This window comes from Procambarus clarkii, chromosome 21 (genome assembly GCF_040958095.1).
Source record: "Procambarus clarkii isolate CNS0578487 chromosome 21, FALCON_Pclarkii_2.0, whole genome shotgun sequence".
Lineage (NCBI taxonomy): Eukaryota > Metazoa > Arthropoda > Malacostraca > Decapoda > Cambaridae > Procambarus > Procambarus clarkii.
Window position 1 is genome coordinate 41,467,050 of NC_091170.1, and position 21,778 is coordinate 41,488,827.

General features: G+C 49.5%; 3 protein-coding genes across 3 annotated transcripts; 1 reads left to right on the plus strand and 2 right to left on the minus strand.

Annotated features, from left to right (window-relative positions):
• Positions 1 to 231: 231 nt before the first annotated feature.
• Positions 232 to 939, plus strand: LOC123760704 (streptococcal hemagglutinin-like). The gene has a single exon (XM_045746488.2). The coding sequence runs from the start codon at positions 232 to 234 to the stop codon at positions 937 to 939; it is 708 nt and encodes a 235-aa protein (XP_045602444.2).
• Positions 940 to 2,067: 1,128 nt separating this feature from the next.
• LOC123760703 (uncharacterized) lies at positions 2,068 to 3,611 on the minus strand. Its single transcript, XM_069328737.1, has 2 exons — positions 3,232 to 3,611; positions 2,068 to 3,124 (listed from the first exon to the last, which is right to left on the minus strand). Exons 1-2 carry the CDS (start codon positions 3,609 to 3,611, stop codon positions 2,068 to 2,070), a joined length of 1,437 nt encoding a protein of 478 aa, XP_069184838.1.
• Positions 3,612 to 11,104: 7,493 nt separating this feature from the next.
• On the minus strand, positions 11,105 to 12,109 carry LOC123760701 (uncharacterized). The gene has a single exon (XM_045746485.2). It carries the CDS (start codon positions 12,107 to 12,109, stop codon positions 11,105 to 11,107), a length of 1,005 nt encoding a protein of 334 aa, XP_045602441.2.
• Between the last annotated feature and the right edge of the window lie 9,669 nt (positions 12,110 to 21,778).

Genomic DNA, 21,778 nt, shown 5'->3' on the forward strand with positions numbered 1-21,778 from the left:
TGGTGACCAGGACACACTTGTCTTGGTGACCAGGACACACTTGTCTTGGTGACCAGGACACACTTGTCTTGGTGACCAGTGTGTCCTGGTCACAACTGTCCTCGTCACAAGTGTGTTCTGGTCACAAGTGTGTTCTGGTCACAAGTGTGTCCTCGTCACAAGTGTGTCCTGGTCACAAGTGTGTCCTGGTCACAAGAGGGAGATAATAGCCTGAGGACGGGCGACGCCAGGATGACGGGCGACGCCAGCATGACGGTCGACGCCAGCATGACGGTCGACGCCAGCATGACGGTCGACGCCAGCATGACGGTCGACGCCAGCATGACCGTCGACGCCAGCATGACGGTCGACGCCAGCATGACGGGCGACGCCAGTATGACGGTCGATGCCAGCATGACGGGCGACGCCAGCATGACGGGCGACGCCAGCATGACGGTCGACGCCAGCATGACGGTCGACGCCAGCATGACGGTCGACGCCAGCATGACGGTCGACGCCAGCATGACGGTCGACGCCAGCATGACGGTCGACGCCAGCATGACGGGCGACGCCAGCATGACGGTCGACGCCAGCATGACGGTCGACGCCAGCATGACGGGCGACGCCAGCATGACGGTCGACGCCAGCATGACGGTCGACGCCAGCATGACGGGCGACGCCAGCATGACGGGCGACGCCAGCATGACGGGCGACGCCAGCATGACGGGCGACGCCAGCATGACCGTCGACGCCAGCATGACCGTCGACGCCAGCATGACCGTCGACGCCAGCATGACCGTCGACGCCAGCATGACCGTCGACGCCAGCATGACCGTCGACGCCAGCATGACCGTCGACGCCAGCATGACCGTCGACGCCAGCATGTCGGGCGACGCCAGCATGACCGTCGACGCCAGCAGGCAACGTTTCCCTGGAGCCCACCATCGTGACACTGGCTAGCCCAGGCATCAAAATTTTGTTGTCAACAATTCAATTATTTGAATCCATAATTATCGATGATGAAAATTTCCCCGTTAATCAGATAATGACATTCTGGTACGGACGCACAGTCAGATAAACACACACACACATACACACACACACACACACACACACACACACACACACACACACACACACACACACACACACGCACACACACGCACACACCAGTTGAGTGACGGCAGAGAGTCGGGACCAAAGATCTGAAACTCAACTCCCGCAAACACAACTATAAAATCTATACACACAAATATTGAAAAAGATTTAAGTAGACATAACCCCAGGTCTGTGATCTGAGACACAGGTGAGGATCACGTCAGCTGCTTGGTCAAACGTCGTCTGTATTTGCCTTCTGGGACTTGGTGAGATCTATCTCCCGAACGCTAATATACAACCAACGTGAGACTCGCTTGTAAGTGTGCAGCCCCGACATAGAACACCTACCTAAAGAAAAACAAAACAAATCTAGAAAAAGTTCAAAGAGATTCAACATGACTCATTCGTGAATTGAGTGAACTGGACATCACCACACTAAGAGTAAAGACAGTGTATGGCAGACATGATAACGACATAAAAGATTCTAAAGACGTGGTAGAGACTTCGTATTGAAATCGAACAGTAAAACGAGAACATAGATGAAAACTGGAGACAAAAGTGAGTATGAGATGTCGGAAAGGACTTCTTCAGTGAAGTCATAAATAAATGGTTCCTGTATCTTGATGCAAAGCGTGTGACGAGTCGTGTTCGAGAGATACAAAGTCCCTCAAGACTTATCAGTTCTTGTACCTAGTTAAAAGCCAGCATCCTAACACTAAAAATAAAAAATAAATGATATGGGGAATGGAGGAAACTATCAGGGGAAACGCCAACCCATTACGACTTTATAGCACTTGGAACGGGTCAGGATAAGGGTTTGGGATGGGACGGGGGGAAGGAATGGTGCCCGACCACTTGGACGGTCGGGGATTGAACGCTGACCCGAATGAAGCGAGACCGTCGCTCTACCGTCCGGCCCAAGTGGTTGGACGTGCTAATATGAGGAATTGCTCCATGTTTTGTATGTTTAACGAGAGTACTCAGTTGAAGTCACTCGTAGAGGAGCATTCTCCCGTCCGTGAAGGGCACTTGTGTTGCTGAATTGTCACTTGTACCAGCGGACTCCAGGTTGTCGCTTGTGCCAGCGGACTCCAGGTTGTCACTTGTACCAGCGGACTCCAGGTTGTCACTTGTACCAGCGGACTCCAGGTTGTCACTTGTGCCAGCGGACTCCAGGTTGTCACTTGTACCAGCGGACTCCAGGTTGTCACTTGTACCAGCGGACTCCAGGTTGTCACTTGTGCCAGCGGACTCCAGGTTGTCGCTTGTGCCAGCGGACTCCAGGTTGTCACTTGTACCAGCGGACTCCAGGTTGTCACTTGTGCCAGCGGACTCCAGGTTGTCACTTGTGCCAGCGGACTCCAGGTTGTCGCTTGTGCCAGCGGACTCCAGGTTGTCGCTTGTACCAGCGGACTCCAGGTTGTCACTTGTGCCAGCGGACTCCAGGTTGTCGCTTGTGCCAGCGGACTCCAGGTTGTCACTTGTGCCAGCGGACTCCAGGTTGTCACTTGTGCCAGCGGACTCCAGGTTGTCGCTTGTGCCAGCGGACTCCAGGTTGTCACTTGTACCAGCGGACTCCAGGTTGTCACTTGTGCCAGCGGACTCCAGGTTGTCACTTGTGCCAGCGGACTCCAGGTTGTCGCTTGTGCCAGCGGACTCCAGGTTGTCGCTTGTACCAGCGGACTCCAGGTTGTCACTTGTGCCAGCGGACTCCAGGTTGTCGCTTGTGCCAGCGGACTCCAGGTTGTCACTTGTGCCAGCGGACTCCAGGTTGTCACTTGTGCCAGCGGACTCCAGGTTGTCGCTTGTGCCAGCGGACTCCAGGTTGTCACTTGTACCAGCGGACTCCAGGTTGTCACTTGTACCAGCGGACTCCAGGTTGTCACTTGTGCCAGCGGACTCCAGGTTGTCACTTGTACCAGCGGACTCCAGGTTGTCACTTGTGCCAGCAGACTCCAGGTTGTCACTTGTGCCAGCGGACTCCAGGTTGTCACTTGTGCCAGCGGACTCCAGGTTGTCACTTGTACCAGCGGACTCCAGGTTGCACCTGCACTACAAATAGCCGCTCAGTTCTGCCCGTAAGCGAACATGTACATCTGTTGAGCAGCACTTGAACTTATAATTCAATTTCTTTCTTTATTATGCACCCCATACTCTCCATGGTCTCCATGGTCGTGACTGGTCTGTGTGGTCTCCATGGTCGTGACTGGTCTGTGTGGTCTCCATGGTCGTGACTGGTCTGTGTGGTCTCCATGGTCGTGACTGGTCTGTGTGGTCTCCATGGTCGTGACTGGTCTGTGTGGTCTCCCTGGTCGTGACTGGTCTGCGAGGTCTCCATGATCGTGACTGGTCTCAGTGGTCTCCATGGTCGTGACTGGTCTGCGTGGTCTCCATGGTCGTGACTGGTCTGTGTGGTCTCCATGGTCGTGACTGGTCTCAGTGGTCTCCATGGTCGTGACTGGTCTGCGAAGTCTCCATGATCGTGACTGGTCTGCGAAGTCTCCATGGTCGTGACTGGTCTGTGTGGTCTCCATGGTCGTGACTGGTCTGTGTGGTCTCCATGGTCGTGACTGGTCTGTGTGGTCTCCATGGTCGTGACTGGTCTGTGTGGTCTCCATGGTCGTGACTGGTCTCAGTGGTCTCCATGGTCGTGACTGGTCTCAGTGGTCTCCATGGTCGTGACTGGTCTCAGTGGTCTCCATGGTCGTGACTGGTCTCAGTGGTCTCCATGGTCGTGACTGGTCTGCGAGGTCTCCATGGTCGTGACTGGTCTCAGTGGTCTCCATGGTCGTGACTGGTCTCAGTGGTCTCCATGGTCGTGACTGGTCTGTGTGGTCTCCATGGTCGTGACTGGTCTCAGTGGTCTCCATGGTCGTGACTGGTCTCAGTGGTCTCCATGGTCGTGACTGGTCTGCGAGGTCTCCATGGTCGTGACTGGTCTGTGTGGTCTCCATGGTCGTGACTGGTCTCAGTGGTCTCCATGGTCGTGACTGGTCTCAGTGGTCTCCATGGTCGTGACTGGTCTCAGTGGTCTCCATGGTCGTGACTGGTCTGCGAGGTCTCCATGGTCGTGACTGGTCTCAGTGGTCTCCATGGTCTCAGTGGTCTCCATGGTCGTGACTGGTCTGTGTGGTCTCCATGGTCGTGACTGGTCTCAGTGGTCTCCATGGTCGTGACTGGTCTCAGTGGTCTCCATGGTCGTGACTGGTCTGCGAGGTCTCCATGGTCGTGACTGGTCTGTGTGGTCTCCATGGTCGTGACTGGTCTCAGTGGTCTCCATGGTGTGACTGGTCTCAGTGGTCTCCATGGTCGTGACTGGTCTCAGTGGTCTCCATGGTCGTGACTGGTCTGCGAGGTCTCCATGGTCGTGACTGGTCTCAGTGGTCTCCATGGTCGTGACTGGTCTCAGTGGTCTCCATGGTCGTGACTGGTCTGTGTGGTCTCCATGGTCGTGACTGGTCTCAGTGGTCTCCATGGTCGTGACTGGTCTCAGTGGTCTCCATGGTCGTGACTGGTCTCAGTGGTCTCCATGGTCGTGACTGGTCTGCGAGGTCTCCATGGTCGTGACTGGTCTGTGTGGTCTCCATGGTCGTGACTGGTCTCAGTGGTCTCCATGGTCGTGACTGGTCTCAGTGGTCTCCATGGTCGTGACTGGTCTCAGTGGTCTCCATGGTCGTGACTGGTCTGCGAGGTCTCCATGGTCGTGACTGGTCTCAGTGGTCTCCATGGTCGTGACTGGTCTCAGTGGTCTCCATGGTCGTGACTGGTCTGTGTGGTCTCCATGGTCGTGACTGGTCTCAGTGGTCTCCATGGTCGTGACTGGTCTGTGTGGTCTCCATGGTCGTGACTGGTCTCAGTGGTCTCCATGGTCGTGACAGGTCTGCGAGGTCTCCATGGTCGTGACTGGTCTGCGTGGTCTCCATGGTCGTGACTGGTCTGCGAGGTCTCCATGGTCGTGACTGGTCTCAGTGGTCTCCATGGTCGTGACTGGTCTGTGTGGTCTCCATGGTCGTGACTGGTCTGCGAGGTCTCCATGGTCGTGACTGGTCTCAGTGGTCTCCATGGTCGTGACTGGTCTGCGAGGTCTCCATGGTCGTGACTGGTCTGCGAGGTCTCCATGGTCGTGACTGGTCTGCGAAGTCTCCATGGTCGTGACTGGTCTCAGTGGTCTCCATGGTCGTGACTGGTCTGCGAGGTCTCCATGGTCGTGACTGGTCTCAGTGGTCTCCATGGTCGTGACTGGTCTCAGTGGTCTCCATGGTCGTGACTGGTCTGTGTGGTCTCCATGGTCGTGACTGGTCTGTGTGGTCTCCATGGTCGTGACTGGTCTGTGTGGTCTCCATGGTCGTGACTGGTCTCAGTGGTCTCCATGGTCGTGACTGGTCTGTGTCCTGTCGGGAGTAAGAAACTAATAGTTTTTGGAAGTGGAAATAATTACAACAATCTACAACACTATTACCAAAACAATATTTGCCTTTAAGCTTTATAAATCGGAAATTCTGAAATTTATAACGAACTCGTACGCAAAAATTTAAATGGAAGGAATTCCGATTTAAAAAGGATATTGGCAAATTCCGGTTTTGGCGATAGTGTAGAAAACGAGTTGAATATATAACCAGCTACCATTATCGTGACTAAGAATTAAATAAATTTCTTAACAAGTGCATACAAAAGTGAAAATGGGAAGATTTTAATCGGACCTGCATTGTATGGGTCACTAATTCAAAATTATTATTCACGCAAGATTGTAGATTTATAACTTATTTTAGTCGACCCCAAAAATCCAGTAAGTTATTACTTTGCGTATGAGAATATAGGAAAAGAAAAATAATGGCATAATTACATACTTACATACTTATAATTAATATGCCACGGCCACTTATGGCACGATGCTCAGTGTAGGACACAAATCCGATCACACAATAGTTTAGTTGCTCAGGTCTGTTGACTTTTGTAGATATGTTGTGTGATTGATGGCATGTCATGACTGTTGGGCATCATGTGACGCCATGTCACCTCGTCACTACTAGTCATGTCACCTGGTCCCTCTCATTGTTGTGTTACCTGGCCACTGCCAGTGTTGTATCACCTGGCCAACTACCTGTGTTGTGTCACCTGGCCACTACCAGTGTTGTCACCTGGCCACTGCCAGTGTTGTGTCACCTGGCCAACTACCTGTGTTGTGTCACCTGGCCAACTACCAGTGTTGTGTCACCTGGTCACTACCAGTGTTGTGTCACCTGACTGGGTTAATTAGCAGTAAGTTCTACAACACTGGCTCACGGTCCATTTACTGTTATATATGTGGCAAGAGTGTGATTAATGTTTCGTCTAACTGTTGGTACTCCTTGGTTGTGTGCAGGGCTGTTTTACCTTCATTGGTGCATGTTTTATGTTGTACACACGCGTGCGCATGCACGCACTCGTACACACACACACACACACACACACACACACACACACACACACACACACACACACACACACACACACACACACTCACACACACTCACACACACTGTATACAAAGAGGCTGGAAATGAGTACACATAAACTAGAAGAGTGGCAGAGAAGCAGTACGAGAATGGCATCACATACAATTCTAAGCCAGAACCAACACTGCTCCATAGTCATATCAAGAGGAAGATAACACCGACAATTATTACCAGCTGTGTGAGGACCTTGACAAAGGATTTCAGGAAGAATTCAACCTAGAACCTGATTTGAGCTTAGAGCCCAAACTGAACGGTCAGTTCCACATGCAAGCCTCACTGAAATAAGTGTCAATAGAAGAAGGAACTGCAGGAACCGGATATGACAAAAGCCGTGGGGTCCAGACAAAATATCGCTTTGGATACTAAAAGTGCAGGCCACTTGCTGTAATATTTGATTCCCCTCTAGAAAAGGGAACAACTTGATGGCTGGTGGAAAATGGCTAATGTGGTATCAAGCTACAAGAAAGAGGAAGAACAGCAACTGTTAAACTCCTGGCCCGTATCATTAACAAGTGTCCTCTGCAAGTTGCTAGAGAGACTGGTTATCTTGAGATGATTTCGGGGCTTTTTAGTGTCCCCGCGGCCCGGTCCTCGACTCAGGCCTCCACCCCCCAGGAAGCAGCCCGTGACAGATGACTAACACCCAGCTACCTATTTTACTGCTAGGTAACAGGGGCATAGGGTGAAAGAAACTCTGCCCAATGTTTCTCGCCGGCGCCTGGGATCGAACCCAGGACCACAGGATCACAAGTAAAGCGTGCTGTCCGCTCAGCCGACCGGCTCCCTCTGGGGCGAAGTATGCTAGTAGAACATTGAGAACAGATCAGTTTTGTGTCAGGGCACCAGCATGGTTTTTGTAAAAGAAAATCCTGCTTGACAAACTTCCTAGAGTAATACAACAAGACGACTGAAATCAAACAAGATACAGGGATGGGCAGACTGCATATTCCTTGACTGCCAGGAAGCATTTGATACGGTCCCACATGAAAGACTTCTACTCAAACTAGAAAAGCAAGCTGGCATATCTGGAAGAGTCCTAAGGTGGGTTAGAGAGCATCTCTCAGGCAGGAAGCAAAGGGTTATAGTGAGGGAGAGGTATCACAGTGAAGATAACTTACGGGTAGAGCACCACAAGGGTCGGATCTAGGTCCCATCGTGTTTCTAATACAGTATATATATATATATCAACGTCCTGACAGAGGAAATTGCCTCTTTAATATCAATGTTTGCAGATGCTTGCAAAACTAATGAGAAATGGTTTGAAAATCCCTTAACTGAGAAAGCTCAATCCTGCAAGCACATCTAAGTGTAGGCACACACCTAGACTTTTTTCAGTGTCAGGGTAGTTAACAGATGGAATGTATTAGGCAGTGATGTGGTGGAGGCTGACTCCATACACAGTTTCAAATGTAGATAGTTTTGTCTCCGTGGTGTAGTGGTACGACACTCGCCTGGCGTTCCGCGAACGCTTTTTTCATGGGTTCGTATCCTGGCCGGGGAGAATTTACTAGGCTCAAATCCTTAACTGTAGCCTCTGTTTAACTCAACAGTAAAATGAGTACTTGGTTGTAACAACGATTCTTCGCGGCGGGGATCGTATTGCAGGGACCTGCCCGAAACGCTACGCGTACTAGTGGCTGTACAAGAATGCAACAACTCTTGTATATATCTCAATATGATAGAGCCCACTAGGCTCAGGAATATGCCCATCAGTTGATTGACAGTTGAGAGGCGGGACGAAAGAGCCAGAGCTCAACCCCCGCAAGCACAACTAGATGAATACACACACACACACACACACACACACACACACACACACACACACACACACACACACACACACACACACACACACACACGCACGCACGCACATTGCATGTGTATGTAGGGGCCTCGTGGTGTGTGGACAACGCTCGATTGGTCGTAGTCCTAAGGACCCGGGTTCTATTCCGGGCCGAGGCAGAAACAAATGGACAGAGTTTCTTTCACCCCTGATGCCTCAACGAAAAAAAGAAACGAAAACAAAACTGCTAGGTGAACTGATGCCTCTGTTCACCTAGCAGTAAATATGTACCAGGGAGTTAGTGTGTCATCCATCCTCCTAACATGAAAGTACTTACAGCACCGATGAGGACCATAGTACAATTATGTCGTGACGGAGACAGTAGACTGTTGTGTTACTGAACTTAAACTGGGAAAGTTTTTATATATGTTGCTAATCAAACCTGGCCTGACCATCTTAGGCCTAATACACGTTATCTGAGGCCTAATATAGTATATATATGTGCTATACTAAGCCTGGGAATATTGAAGTTGAGGTTTTAGCTTTATTTTGTATGGCTGCTATAGGCGCCACCCCGGGTGTGTCTGTCTCACCCGGGGTGGCCACCACCTGGTGTGTGTGTCTCACCCGGGGTGGCCACCACCTGGTGTGTGTGTCTCACCCGGGGTGGCCACCACCTGGTGTGTCTGTCTCACCCGGGGTGGCCACCACCTGGTGTGTCTGTCTCACCCGGGGTGGCCACCACCTGGTGTGTCTGTCTCACCCGGGGTGGCCACCACCTGGTATGTCTGTCTCACCCGGGGTGGCCACCACCTGGTGTGTGTGTCTCACCCGGGGTGGCCACCACCTGGTGTGTCTGTCTCACCCGGGGTGGCCACCACCTGGTGTGTGTGTCTCACCCGGGGTGGCTACCACCTGGTGTGTGTGTCTCACCCGGGGTGGCTACCACCTGGTGTGTGTGTCTCACCCGGGGTGGCCACCACCTGGTGTGTGTGTCTCACCCGGGGTGGCCACCACCTGGTGTGTCTGTCTCACCCGGGGTGGCCACCACCTGGTGTGTGTCTCACCCGGGGTGGCCACCACCTGGTGTGTGTGTCTCACCCGGGGTGGCCACCACCTGGTGTGTGTGTCTCACCCGGGGTGGCCACCACCTGGTGTGTGTGTCTCACCCGGGGTGGCCACCACCTGGTGTGTGTGTCTCACCCGGGGTGGCCACCACCTGGTGTGTGTGTCTCACCCGGGGTGGCCACCACCTGGTGTGTGTGTCTCACCCGGGGTGGCCACCACCTGGTGTGTGTGTCTCACCCGGGGTGGCCACCACCTGGTGTGTGTGTCTCACCCGGGGTGGCCATCACCTGGTGTGTGTGTCTCACCCGGGGTGGCCACCACCTGGTGTGTGTGTCTCACCCGGGGTGGCCACCAGATGGTGTGTCTGTCTCACCCGGGGTGGCCACCACCTGGTGTGTGTGTCTCACCCGGGGTGGCCACCAGATGGTGTGTCTGTCTCACCCGGGGTGGCCACCACCTGGTGTGTGTGTCTCACCCGGGGTGGCCACCACCTGGTGTGTGTGTCTCACCCGGGGTGGCCACCACCTGGTGTGTCTGTCTCATCCGGGGTGGCCACCATCTGGTGTGTGTGTCTCACCCGGGGTGGCCACCACCTGGTGTGTGTGTCTCACCCGGGGTGGCCACCACCTGGTGTGTGTGTCTCACCCGGGGTGGCCACCAGATGGTGTCCGACTCACCCGGGGTGGGCCACCACGGGTGAATCGGGCTATGACCAAGGCCACGACCAAGGCCACCCCCAGGGCCACGACCAAGGCCACCCCCAGGGCCACGACCAGGGGCTACGACCAGGGGCCACAACCAGGGGCCACGACCAGGGCCACGACCAGGGCCACGACCAGGGCCACGACCAGGGCCACCCCCAGGGCCACCCCCAGGGCCACGACCAAGGCCACCTCCAGGGCCACGACCAGGGCCACGACCAAGGCCACCCCCTGGGCCACGACCAGGGCCACGACCTAGGCCACCCCCAGGGCCACGACCAAGGCCACCCCAGGGCCACGACCAGGGCCACGACCAAGGCCACCCCCAGGGCCACGACCAGGGCCACGACCAAGGCCACCCCCAGGGCCACGACCAGGGCCACGACCAAGGCCACCCCCAGGGCCACGACCAGGGCCACGACCAAGGCCACCCCCAGGGCCACGACCAGGGCCACGACCAAGGCCACCCCCAGGGCCACGACCAGGGCCACGACCAAGTCCACCCCCAGGGCCACGATCAGGGCCACGACCAAGGCCACGACCATGGGCCACGACCAGGGCCACGACCAGGGCCACGACCAAGGTTACCCCCAGGGCCACGACCAAGGCCACGACCAGGGTCACGACCAAGGCCACGACCAGGGCCACGACCAAGGCCACGACCAAGGCCACCCCCAGGGGCCACGACCAAGGCCACCCCCAGGGCCACGACCAGGGCCACGACCAGGGGCCACGACCAGGGCCACGACCAGGGGCCACGACCAAGGCCACCCTCTGGGCCACGACCAGGGGCCACGACCAAGGCCACCCCCTGGGCCACGACCAGGGCCACGACCATGGCCACCCCCAGGGCCACCGGTGGTCTCCCTCCACACTGATAATGTTATAGAAAAAATCACATAAAAAGTTGATGGTTTCTTAATGACTGGAAGCGAGCCTGTGTAAATATTGGAGACGGTCCCAGTCAGACAAATACCTCGTCAACGCTTGTTCCGGGGTAATACTTGGGGCTGGTGTTCCGGGGTAATACTTGGGGCTGGTGTTCCGGGGTAATACTTGGGGCTGGTGCTCCGGGGTAATACTTGGGGCTGGTGTTCCGGGGTAATACTTGGGGCTGGTGCTCCGGGGTAATACTTGGGGCTGGTGTTCCGGGGTAATACTTGGGGCTGGTGTTCCGGGGTAATACTTGGGGCTGGTGCTCCGGGGTAATACTTGGGGCTGGTGTTCCGGGGTAATACTTGGGGCTGGTGCTCCGGGGTAATACTTGGGGCTGGTGTTCCGGGGTAATACTTGGGGCTGGTGCTCCGGGGTAATACTTGGGGCTGGTGCTCCGGGGTAATACTTGGGGCTGGTGCTCCGGGGTAATACTTGGGGCTGGTGTTCCGGGGTAATACTTGGGCCTGGTGCTCCGGGGTAATACTTGGGGCTGGTGCTCCGGGGTAATACTTGGGGCTGGTGCTCCGGGGTAATACTTGGGCCTGGTGCTCCGGGGTAATACTTGGGGCTGGTGCTCCGGGGTAATACTTGGGGCTGGTGCTCCGGGGTAATACTTGGGGCTGGTGTTCCGGGGTAATACTTGGGCCTGGTGCTCCGGGGTAATACTTGGGGCTGGTGCTCCGGGGTAATACTTGGGGCTGGTGCTCCGGGGTAATACTTGGGCCTGGTGCTCCGGGGTAATACTTGAGGCTTGTGCTCCAGGGTAATACTTGAGGCTGGTGCTCCGGGGTAATACTTGAGGCTTGTGCTCCGGGGTAGTACTTGGGGCTGGTGCTCCGGGGTGATACTTGAGGCTGGTGCTCCGGGGTAATACTTGAGGCTTGTGCTCCGGGGTAGTACTTGGGGCTGGTGCTCCGGGGTAATACTTGGGGCTGGTGCTCCGGGGTAATACTTGAGGCTGGTGCTCCGGGGTAATACTTGGGGCTGGTGCTCCGGGGTAATACTTGAGGCTTGTGCTCCAGGGTAATACTTGAGGCTGCCTCCCGCATTAATAATACACCAACTCGTCCTCTCAACTAATACGTCTCATTTTGTATGCTATTGTCCTCTACGCACGAATCTTGAGGTACTGTGAAAATTAACAGCTCACAAATATTCACGTTTTCTATTCACTGGGAGGTTAGGTTAGGTTAGGTTAGCGCTGTATTTTGTACGTTGTAGCAGACGAAGAGAACATGATAATATGACACACACACACACACACACACACACACACACACACACACACACACACACACACACGCACACGCACACGCACACGCACACGCGCGCGCGCACGCACACAGGGCCGTATATGGGGGGGCCGAATAGCCAGCGCTTGGTACTCGTAATCCCAGGGTCCGGGTTCGGTCCCGGTTGTCGGCGGAAACAAATGGGCATAGTTTCTTTCACCCTGATGACCCTGTTACCTGCAGTAAATAGGTACCTGGGAGTTAGACAACTGTTACGAGCTGCTTCCTCTGTGTGTGTGTGTGTGTGTGTGTGTGTGTGTGTGTGTGTGTGTGTGTGTGTGTGTACTCACCTATTGTACTCACCTATTTGTGCTTGCGGGTGTTGAACTTTGGCTATTTGGTCCCGCCTCTCAACTGTCAATCAACTGGTGTACAGAATCCTGAGCCTACTGGGCTCTATCATATCTACATTTGAAACTGTGTATGGAGTCAGCCTCCACCACATCACTGCCTAATGCATTCCACCTGTTAACTTCTCTGACACTGAAAAAGTTCTTCCTAACGGCCCTGTGGCTCATGTGGGTACTCAGTTTCCACCTGTGTCCCCTTGTTCGCGTACCACCAGTGTTGAATAGTTTATCCTTGTCTACCCTGTCGATTCCCCTGAGGATTTTGTAGGTAGTGATCATGTCTCCCCTTACTCTTCTGTCTTGCAGTGTCGTAAGGTGCATTTTCTCGTAACTCATGCCTCTTAGTTCTGGGACAAGTCCAGTGGCATTCCTCTGAACTTTTTCCAGCTTCGGCTTGTGCTTGACAAGGTACGGGCTCCGTGCTGGGGCCGCATACTCCAGGATATGTGGTATACAAGATTCTGAATGATTCCTTACACGGGTTCCTGAAGGCTGTTCTGATGTTAGCCAGCCTCGCATATGCCGCAGACGTTATTCTCTTTATGTGGGCTTCAGGAGACAGGTTTGGTGTGGTATTAACTCCTTTATCTTTCTCTCTCCGTTTCATTAAGTACTTCATCTCCCATTCTATATCCTGTGTCTAGCCTCATGTTTTCACCGCCTAGTTTCATTACTTTGCATTTATTCGGGTTGAACTTTAGCAGCCATTTGTTGGACCATTCATTCAGTCTGTCTAGGTCATCTTGTAGTCTCCTACTATCATCCTCTGTTTCAATCGTCCTCATAATTTTTGCATCATCAGCAAACATTGAGAGAAACGAGTCAATTCCCTCTGGGAGATCATTTACATATATCAGAAACAGTATAGGTCCAAGGACTGACCCCTGCGGGACTCCATTTGTAACGTCTCGCCAATCTGAGACCTCACCCCTCACACTGACTCGTTGTCTCCTGTTGCTTAGGTACTCCTTTATCCAATGGAGTACCTTCCCTTTCACTCCAGCCTGCATCTCCAGCTTTTTCACTAGCCTCTTGTGTGGTACTGTACAAAAGTCTTTCTGGCAATCCAAAAACATGCAGTCTGCCCACCCCTTTCTTTCTTTTCTGATTTTTGTTGCCTGGTCGTAGAATTCAAGTAACCCTGTGAGGCAGGACTTGCCATCTCTGAACCCATGTTGATGCTGTGCTACAAAGTTCTTTCGCTCCAGATGTTCCACTAGCTTTCTTCGCACAATCACGTGTGTGTGTGTGTGCGCGCGCGTGCGTGCGCGTGCGTGCGTGCGTGCGTGCGTGCGTGTGTGTGTGTGTGGAAAAAAAATTAAGTAGTTAGTAACAGTTGAGTGATTGACAGTTGAGAGGCGGCCGAAAGAGCAGAGCTCAACCCTCAGCTCAACCCCTAGCTACAACCTCTGTAGCTCAGCAGAGCTACACATCACCTGCCGACCGCAGTAAACGTTTGACCCAAATTAACCAGCATCATAAATAAAGTCTTTACTGGGCATATTGTAGTTTTATATGTATAGTAATGTGAAGCATGCTGCCAGACCAACTCTTAAACTGCTTCAGTAAGGAGGCCATTTTACTGCCTCGGTTATGTATCATTGTCATTTTTATTATTTATTTTTCAATTAATAAATATTATTCCTTAGGGTTTTTATTTTGTGTTGTGTGAGAGCTACGCTCGTGGTGTTCCGTCTTCCCTGTACTCTTTGTCATTGCTTTGATGTCCAAAGGGATTGGAAAGGATGGGGGATGAAATTCAGGAAGAGGATGCGGGTGTAGAGAGAGAGGAGGTTTGAAAGTTCGGTGGCCTGTCCACCATGGGTTGACATAAGTGTATGTATCGTTTGTTTGCGTATGTGTTATGTTGGCTTATATACATCTACTCTTTGTCATATAACGCTTTGAACCTACTGACGGTTTTGGCCTCCACCACCTTCTTATGTGTGTTTGTGTGTGTGTGTATTCACCTAGTTGTGTTTGCGGGGGTTGAGCTTTGCTCTTTCGGCCAGCCTCTCAACTGTCAATCAACTGTTTACTAACTACTTTTTTTTCGCCACACACACACACACCAGGAAGCAGCCCGTGACAGCTGACTAACTCCCAGGTACCTATTTACTGCTAGGTAACAGGGGCATTCAGGGTGAAAGAAACTTTGCCCATTTGTTTCTGTCTGGTGCGGGAATTGAACCCGCGCCACAGAATTGCGAGTCCTGCGCTCTATCCACCAGGCTACTAGGCCCCACCTGTGTGTGTGTGTGTGTGTGTGTGTATGTATGTTTGCTGGTGAGTATATGCGCGCGCGCACCCGTGCACATCTGTTGACCCTTAAAAACCATTTAACAAATCACACAATTATGCTAGTTTCGTGCGCGCGTGCACGCATATATCCACGCGTGCGTATGCGCTCACCACCATAACGTCATTCGCATTATTTCCTCCAATTGCTTCACGGCAACGCATTGTCCTTGGTATTCGTTCAACCAATCAGTCTCACGTGGTTTCGTGCCGTTTCTGAACCCTGCGGTCCAGAAGATACATCTAGTTAATACTTTCCACTATACACATCGCCCCTCAGTACCGCTGACAACGTTAATGGCGCTGACTTTCTGCTGGTGTTATGCTCTTGTTAATATTATAAATAGCATTTAACATTTTATAATGCTGGATACATGTGTGTTAACACGGCTGAATACGGGCGTGGTAACACTACTGTGTGTGTGTGTGTGTGTGTGTGGTTGTGTTAATGTGTTAATTCTGGATATGAAAGTGTTGGCCTAATGTTAAATATTTATTATATGAGTATTTTTTTTGGTTGTGACTGGCTGTGGTTGTGACTGGCTGTGGTTGTGACTGGCTGTGGTTGTAACTGGCTGCGGTTGTAACTGGCTGTAGTTGTGACTGGCTGTGGTTGTAACTGGCTGTGATTGTCACTGGCTGTGGTTGTAACTGGCTGTGGTTGTGACTGGCTGTGGTTGTGACTGGCTGTAGTTGTGACTGGCTGTGGTTGTAACTGGCTGTGGTTGTGACTGGCTGTGGTTGTGACTGGCTGTGGTTGTAACTGGCTGTGGTTGTAACTGGCTGTGGTTGTAACTGGCTGTGGTTGTAACTGGATGTGTTTGTAACTGGATGTGGTTGTAACTGGCTGTGGTTGTAACTGGCTGTGGTTGTAACTGACTGTGGTTGTAACTGGCTGTGGTTGTAACTGACTGTGGTTGTAACTGACTGTGGTTGTAACTGGATGTGTTTGTAACTGGATGTGTTTGTAACTGGCTGTGGTTGTAACTGGCTGTGGTTGTAACTGGCTGTGGTTGTGGCTATGGTTGTAACTGGCTGTGGTTGTGGCGATGGTTGTAACTGGCTGTGGTTGTGGCTATGGTTGTAACTGGCTGTGGTTGTGGCTATGGTTGTAACTGGCTGTGGTTGTAACTGGCTGTGGTTGTGGCTATGGTTGTAACTGGCTGTGGTTGTGGCGATGGTTGTAACTGGCTGTGGTTGTGGCTATGGTTGTAACTGGCTGTGGTTGTAACTGGCTGTGGTTGTGGCTATGGTTGTAACTGGCTGTGGCTGTTCAATGTCAACAAAAAGTATGCATGTACCACTGGAAGTTCGACTTATTTGTTTATGTAGAGCGTAATTCTCGACATGTCCAGACTGGTACAACTGTTATTACAACTGTCTAAATAGTTTGGCCCGAGCCGCAGTGTTGGTGTGGCTTTATTGGCAGTACTTGTCCAGGTCGCGTTGTAAATGTAATCAAGAAACTGATTTTATAAACTCATTTCCAAAACCTGTTTATGATAATGTAATTTTCAGCGTTGGTTGTTACTTGCATGGTTCGCGTTGTCGTGTTAATTGTCCTCGCTCTCCACTTAATATATATTGTGCTGCAAAATATTTGTTTTGCTTTTTTTGTAGTTAAGCTATAGCTCTTAACTGAGCTTTCGTGGTTTTGAAGGAAATTTGAGAAAATATATATATTTATGTTTGGAAGGAAGCTTAAACATATTGTGCTTTTTTCTACCGCCAAGCTTCGATGGACTGTTTGTGTGTCCGTGGTTGGAGGCCTAACTCACTACACACAGAAATCACAATAACGTGATGCATCAAATGAACATGAACATTTTGACCATGTCGTAGCTCAGTCGATTAAGGTAGCGTCTGGGATGCTCCCGGACGCAGGTTCGAATCCTCGTCACGGCTCTTGTGGATTTGTTCAGACTTAACTCAACTTTTCTGGATGACACATTGGTGGTAAGTGATTGTCATAGGCAGGTCGGGGGCTCTCCTTGTGCCCTACATTTTTCAATAGTATCATCGGCTCATATTACGACTCCTATGAAATATGAAATGGGCGTTTGTTTTTCGACAAGTTTTCGGCTCCTCGTAACACAGCTGAGTAACAACGCTTTTAGTAACGAGTTTAACTACGTTTTTTTCAATGTTGCAATAAAGTAATTGTAAAAATAACGTTGTGGTTATATTATTAGTTTACCGAGATATTGCATGTTGTGAGACAGAGAGGGAGGGAGGGAGAGAGAGAGGGAGGGAGGGAAGAGGGGAAGAGAGAGGGAAAGAAGAGAAGATGAGAGGGCAGAAGAAGGTTTTTTCTACCACAGACGTGGCCACACATTTACAATGCTAATCAGCATTTACACATTTTGTTCTGTCCTCCATGGACAGGGTTAGAGATCTGTTACACATATAATTCAGTGATTTAATAAACAATCAACCACAAAACGTGATTGTTATGATTTTAACATGCTAATCTAACCCACATACATAAATACACAGATTTACGTCTGTCCTACATTAACAGTGTTCGAGGTGTCTTTTTACAGCTTCCACATATCCTGTATACAAATACACATCCTTATACATATATACACATATACATACACATATCCACATTATATATATATATATATATATATATATATATATATATATATATATATATATATATATATATATATATATATATATATATATATATATACACCTATGTCTCTCCTACTTTGACAGGGTAAGATAGCGTCTATAGAAACTTGTGTGATATTAAACACTTAACCACTGAAGGAGATTAAGATGCTTTTACAAGCTCAGGTTATAGGTAAAAGGTGTTGAGGGGAGAAGAGTGGGAAGATGGTGTGAAGAAAAGAGAGTAGAAGAGAGAGAGAGATTATTAATATTAAAATTATTTGAGAGATAAATTAATTTAGAATGAAATATGGAAAATCGGTATGTTCGAATTCTGGATAAAATCAATAAAGAACGCAGAGTCAAAGAAGAAAAACGCAATTGAGAAAAAACACTTAAAGTAAGAAGAAACGCAACATAAATTAAGAAAAACGCTATTTAAAGCAAGAAAAAATTATAAATTATAATTATATAATTATAAATTAAGAAAAACGCTACTTAAAGCAGGAAAAACGCAGCATAAATTAAGAAAAACGCAGCTTAAAACAAGAACAAAAAAACGCAAAGTAAACGGAGGAAAGAGCAGGAGAGGGACGAGTGCAACGGATCACCTTGCAGCGTTGGTCAACAGTAAACACAAACGTATAGTGATTTGCTTTTAAAAACTGTTAGCCTCATTGCAGTAACCGTGTCTCACAGCTGCGTCCATTCAATACGATTTTCATGCCGAATATTTTGAAATTGCAGACGTGAATTAGTTTCTGATATCCTAGTGCAGACATTTTCACCTGCGGCCGGTGACGGTAGTCTGGTCTTTACCGTGACGACAGGTTATAAACACGTTTCAGGGAAATTGGGAGCCGTTTAGAGAAAACGGAAGACGGGACTTTTGCTGCTAACCAAACGGCCAGATTCACGAAGCAGTTACGCAAGTACTTACGAACGTGTACATCTATCCTCAACCGTTTAGAGAAAATGGAAGACGGGACTTTTGCTGCTAACCAAACGACCAGATTCAGGAAGCAGTTACGCAAGCACTTACGAACGTGTACATCTGTCCTCAATCTTTGACAGCTTTGGTTACATTTAATAAACAGTTTACAAGCATGAAAACTTGCCAATCAACTGTTGTTATTGTTATAAACAGCCTCCTGGTGCTTCGGAGCTCATTAACTGTTTAATAATTGTAAACTAAACCGCCAAAGATTGAGAAAAGATGCACAGGTTCGTAAGTGCTTGCGTAACTGCTTCGTGAATCTGGCCCCAATATCATTGAGCATTCTCTTAGTTATGCTATTTCATCACGAAGAAGGGAATGGAACTATCAGGGGAAAACGCTAAGCCATTACGACTATTTAGTATTGGGAAGGGATTGGGATTTGGGATGGGACCGGGGAGGGGGGGGGGGGGGAAGAATTGGTACCCAACCACTTGGATGATAGGGGATTGAACGCCGACCTGCATGAAGCGAGCCCGTCGATCTACCGTCCAGCCCAAGTAGTTGGGCTTGAGTGTATTTGTGTTAGAATACCATTATTAGTTTCGTTATTGTTAGTTATTTTCTCAATTCACTTTTTAAAGTTTAAATTTCGCAAGCCAAAGCTGAGCATGTTCCCTGCAGTTATTTGTAGACATGTAATTCTGTACTTCCATTGAATACTAATGTGTGCTGTCAGCCATACAATTACAAGATTTTGTATTTGTTGAAGCAACAATATGTTTTGATCGCCAACTTGTTTTTAAACTGCGTTTGATATTTCTGCACATTGCGGGTCATAAAGTCTTCAACGTTGGTCTGTTCGTGCAGAGGGAGCGTCTGTCTGGCCACTTATAGCACTTCCTCTTTGGTATTTGTGGAAGTGACTCGAAGACAAGGTGAGTGAAGGAGGTGGGAGGCATTCTGTGAGTATTCTGTGTAATTCACAAATTCAACAAACCCATCCCATTTAGCTTCTCTACAAGCCTCAATAACAACCTCCCGAAGAATAGGTACGGTATTGTGACATGCTCTATACTTGTAGACAGATGTGGCCTCTTGCACGTTTGCAATGTTCTTATCACCCGAAATACGTCACCTTACGGAAGACTGTGGGAGGGGTTCGGCCAGAACATACATTGGTGGGGGGGGGGGGGTTCGGCCAGAACATTCTTGGGGGGGGGGTTCGGCCAGAACATTCTTGGGGGGGGGTTCGGCTAGAACATTCTTGGGGGGGGGGGGGGGGGGGTTCGGCCAGAACATTCTTGGGGGGGGGGGGTTTCGCCCAGAACATTCTTGGGGGGGGGGGGGGGGTCGGCCAGAACATTCTTGGGGGGGGGGGGTCGCCCAGAACATTCTTGGGGGGGGGGGGGGTCGGCCAGAACATACGCTTAAACAATACACAAATCTGAACGACAAAGTGCTGGACTAGCTTGTAAAATTCAAAGCAAACTCCCATAAATTAAAAAAAAAATACATATATAATTTTTTTAATTAATAATACACGATATACCACTACTTAAATAATGATTCATTTTATAATAATATAATAATTATTAAAAAATAATAATAATAATAATAATAATATCAGGACTCATAAATTAAAAGATAATTAAATAAAATATAATTAAAATAACAATAATGATACAAATAATATGAATAAGAATACTTCTCTTGGTAAAAGGTTTACCAAGACCAACAGCTGCCCCATTTGCATATATTTTTAACAGTCACGCTTTTATGTATTTTGTTTAATACGCCATAAATCTTAGGAAATAATAAATAAAAGCTCTCGGTGAAAAGATTTTACGACATGCCACATTAATATTATTTTTTTCTTGTTGTAATGACTTTTTTTTATGGATTCGTGTTTCATGATGTTTTTAGCTTTTTAATCTGTAAAATGATGTATATCTTTGTTGGGAATAGATTTGTATTCCTTTGACGTGAGGGTTAATGCCTCGACAAGCTTCAGTCCTTAGTGTACCCTCTCTCTCTCTCTCTCTCTCTCTCTCTCTCTCTCTCTCTCTCTCTCTCTCTCTCTCTCTCTCTCTCTCTCTCTCTCTCTCTCTCTCTCTGCTCTCTTATCTTCCCCTCTCTCTGCTCTATTATCTTTCCCCCTCTCTCTCTCTCTCTTTCTCCTCTCTCTCTCTCTCTCTCTCTCTCTCTCTCTCTCTCTCTCTCTCTCTCTCTCTCTCTCTCTCTCTCTCTCTCTCTCTCTCTCTCTCTCCTTCCTTATCTCCATCCTCTCTGCTCTCTTATCTTCCTCTCTCTCTCTCTCTCTCTCTCTCTCTCTCTCTCTCTCTCTCTCTCTCTCTCTCTCTCTCTCTCTCTCTCTCTCTCTCTCTCTCTCTCTCCCTCTCTCCTTCCTTATCTCCATCCTCTCTCTGCTCTCTTATCTTCCCCCCTCTCTCTCTCTCTCTCTCTCTCTCTCTCTCTCTCTCTCTCTCTCTCTCTCTCTCTCTCTCTCTCTCTCTCTCTCTCTCTCTCTCTCTCTCTCTCTCCCTCTCTCCTTCCTTATCTCCATCCTCTCTCTGCTCTCTTATCTTCCCCCCTCTCTCTCTCTCTCTCTCTCTCTCTCTCTCTCTCTCTCTCTCTCTCTCTCTCTCTCTCTCTCTCTCTCCTCAGTTTATCCCAAACCTCGCCCATTATCTATGATTTTTGTCAACTATAACTTCTGTGAATCTTTTGACTATATATTAATTAATGTGTCTAGTCGCCATAAGTTTATGAAATAATCTAATTAATTTTGTCTGTAAATAACAGATTTTTTATATATATATTCTCCCCCCCCCCCCCCCCTCCATCTATTGTTTTTACCACGCCACATTTTTCGAATCATTGTTTTCCCTTAATTTTGATCCTTTTTTCTTGGGGATATAAATTGCATTTCGATTTGCATACTTTCTGATGCCTGGGCTTTTTTTCACTGTTTTAATTTGTTTTACATTTTCTTTGTCATCGGCTGCTGTGGTGGATGTGAGGAAGGTGGGTTTACCCTCTGTTTATGTCAGGGTTGAGAAGATTAAATTATTAAGAGCATGTATTAGGGAGGAGTAGAAGGGTGGGGACAGAAAGCCGACAGGGATGCGGAGAAGCAACAGAGGGGTAACAGGAGCTTCTGTTACAACGGCAGAATGATGGGGACGATGGAATACTCCTGTTTTAACTAATCGTTTA

What these genes read in the sequence shown, in the direction of transcription:
- LOC123760703 (XM_069328737.1), bottom strand. Translation starts at nt 3,611, where the DNA reads ATGGAGACCACACAGACCAGTCACGACCATGGAGACTTCGCAGACCAG. An exon ending in GACCATGGAGACCATGGAGA is followed by an intron (nt 3,125 to 3,231) that starts GTATGGGGTGCA and finishes TTTGTAGTGCAG; the next exon opens with GTGCAACCTGGAGTCCGCTG.
- LOC123760704 (XM_045746488.2), top strand. Translation starts at nt 232, where the DNA reads ATGACGGGCGACGCCAGCATGACGGTCGACGCCAGCATGACGGTCGAC.
- LOC123760701 (XM_045746485.2), bottom strand. Translation starts at nt 12,109, where the DNA reads ATGCGGGAGGCAGCCTCAAGTATTACCCTGGAGCACAAGCCTCAAGTA.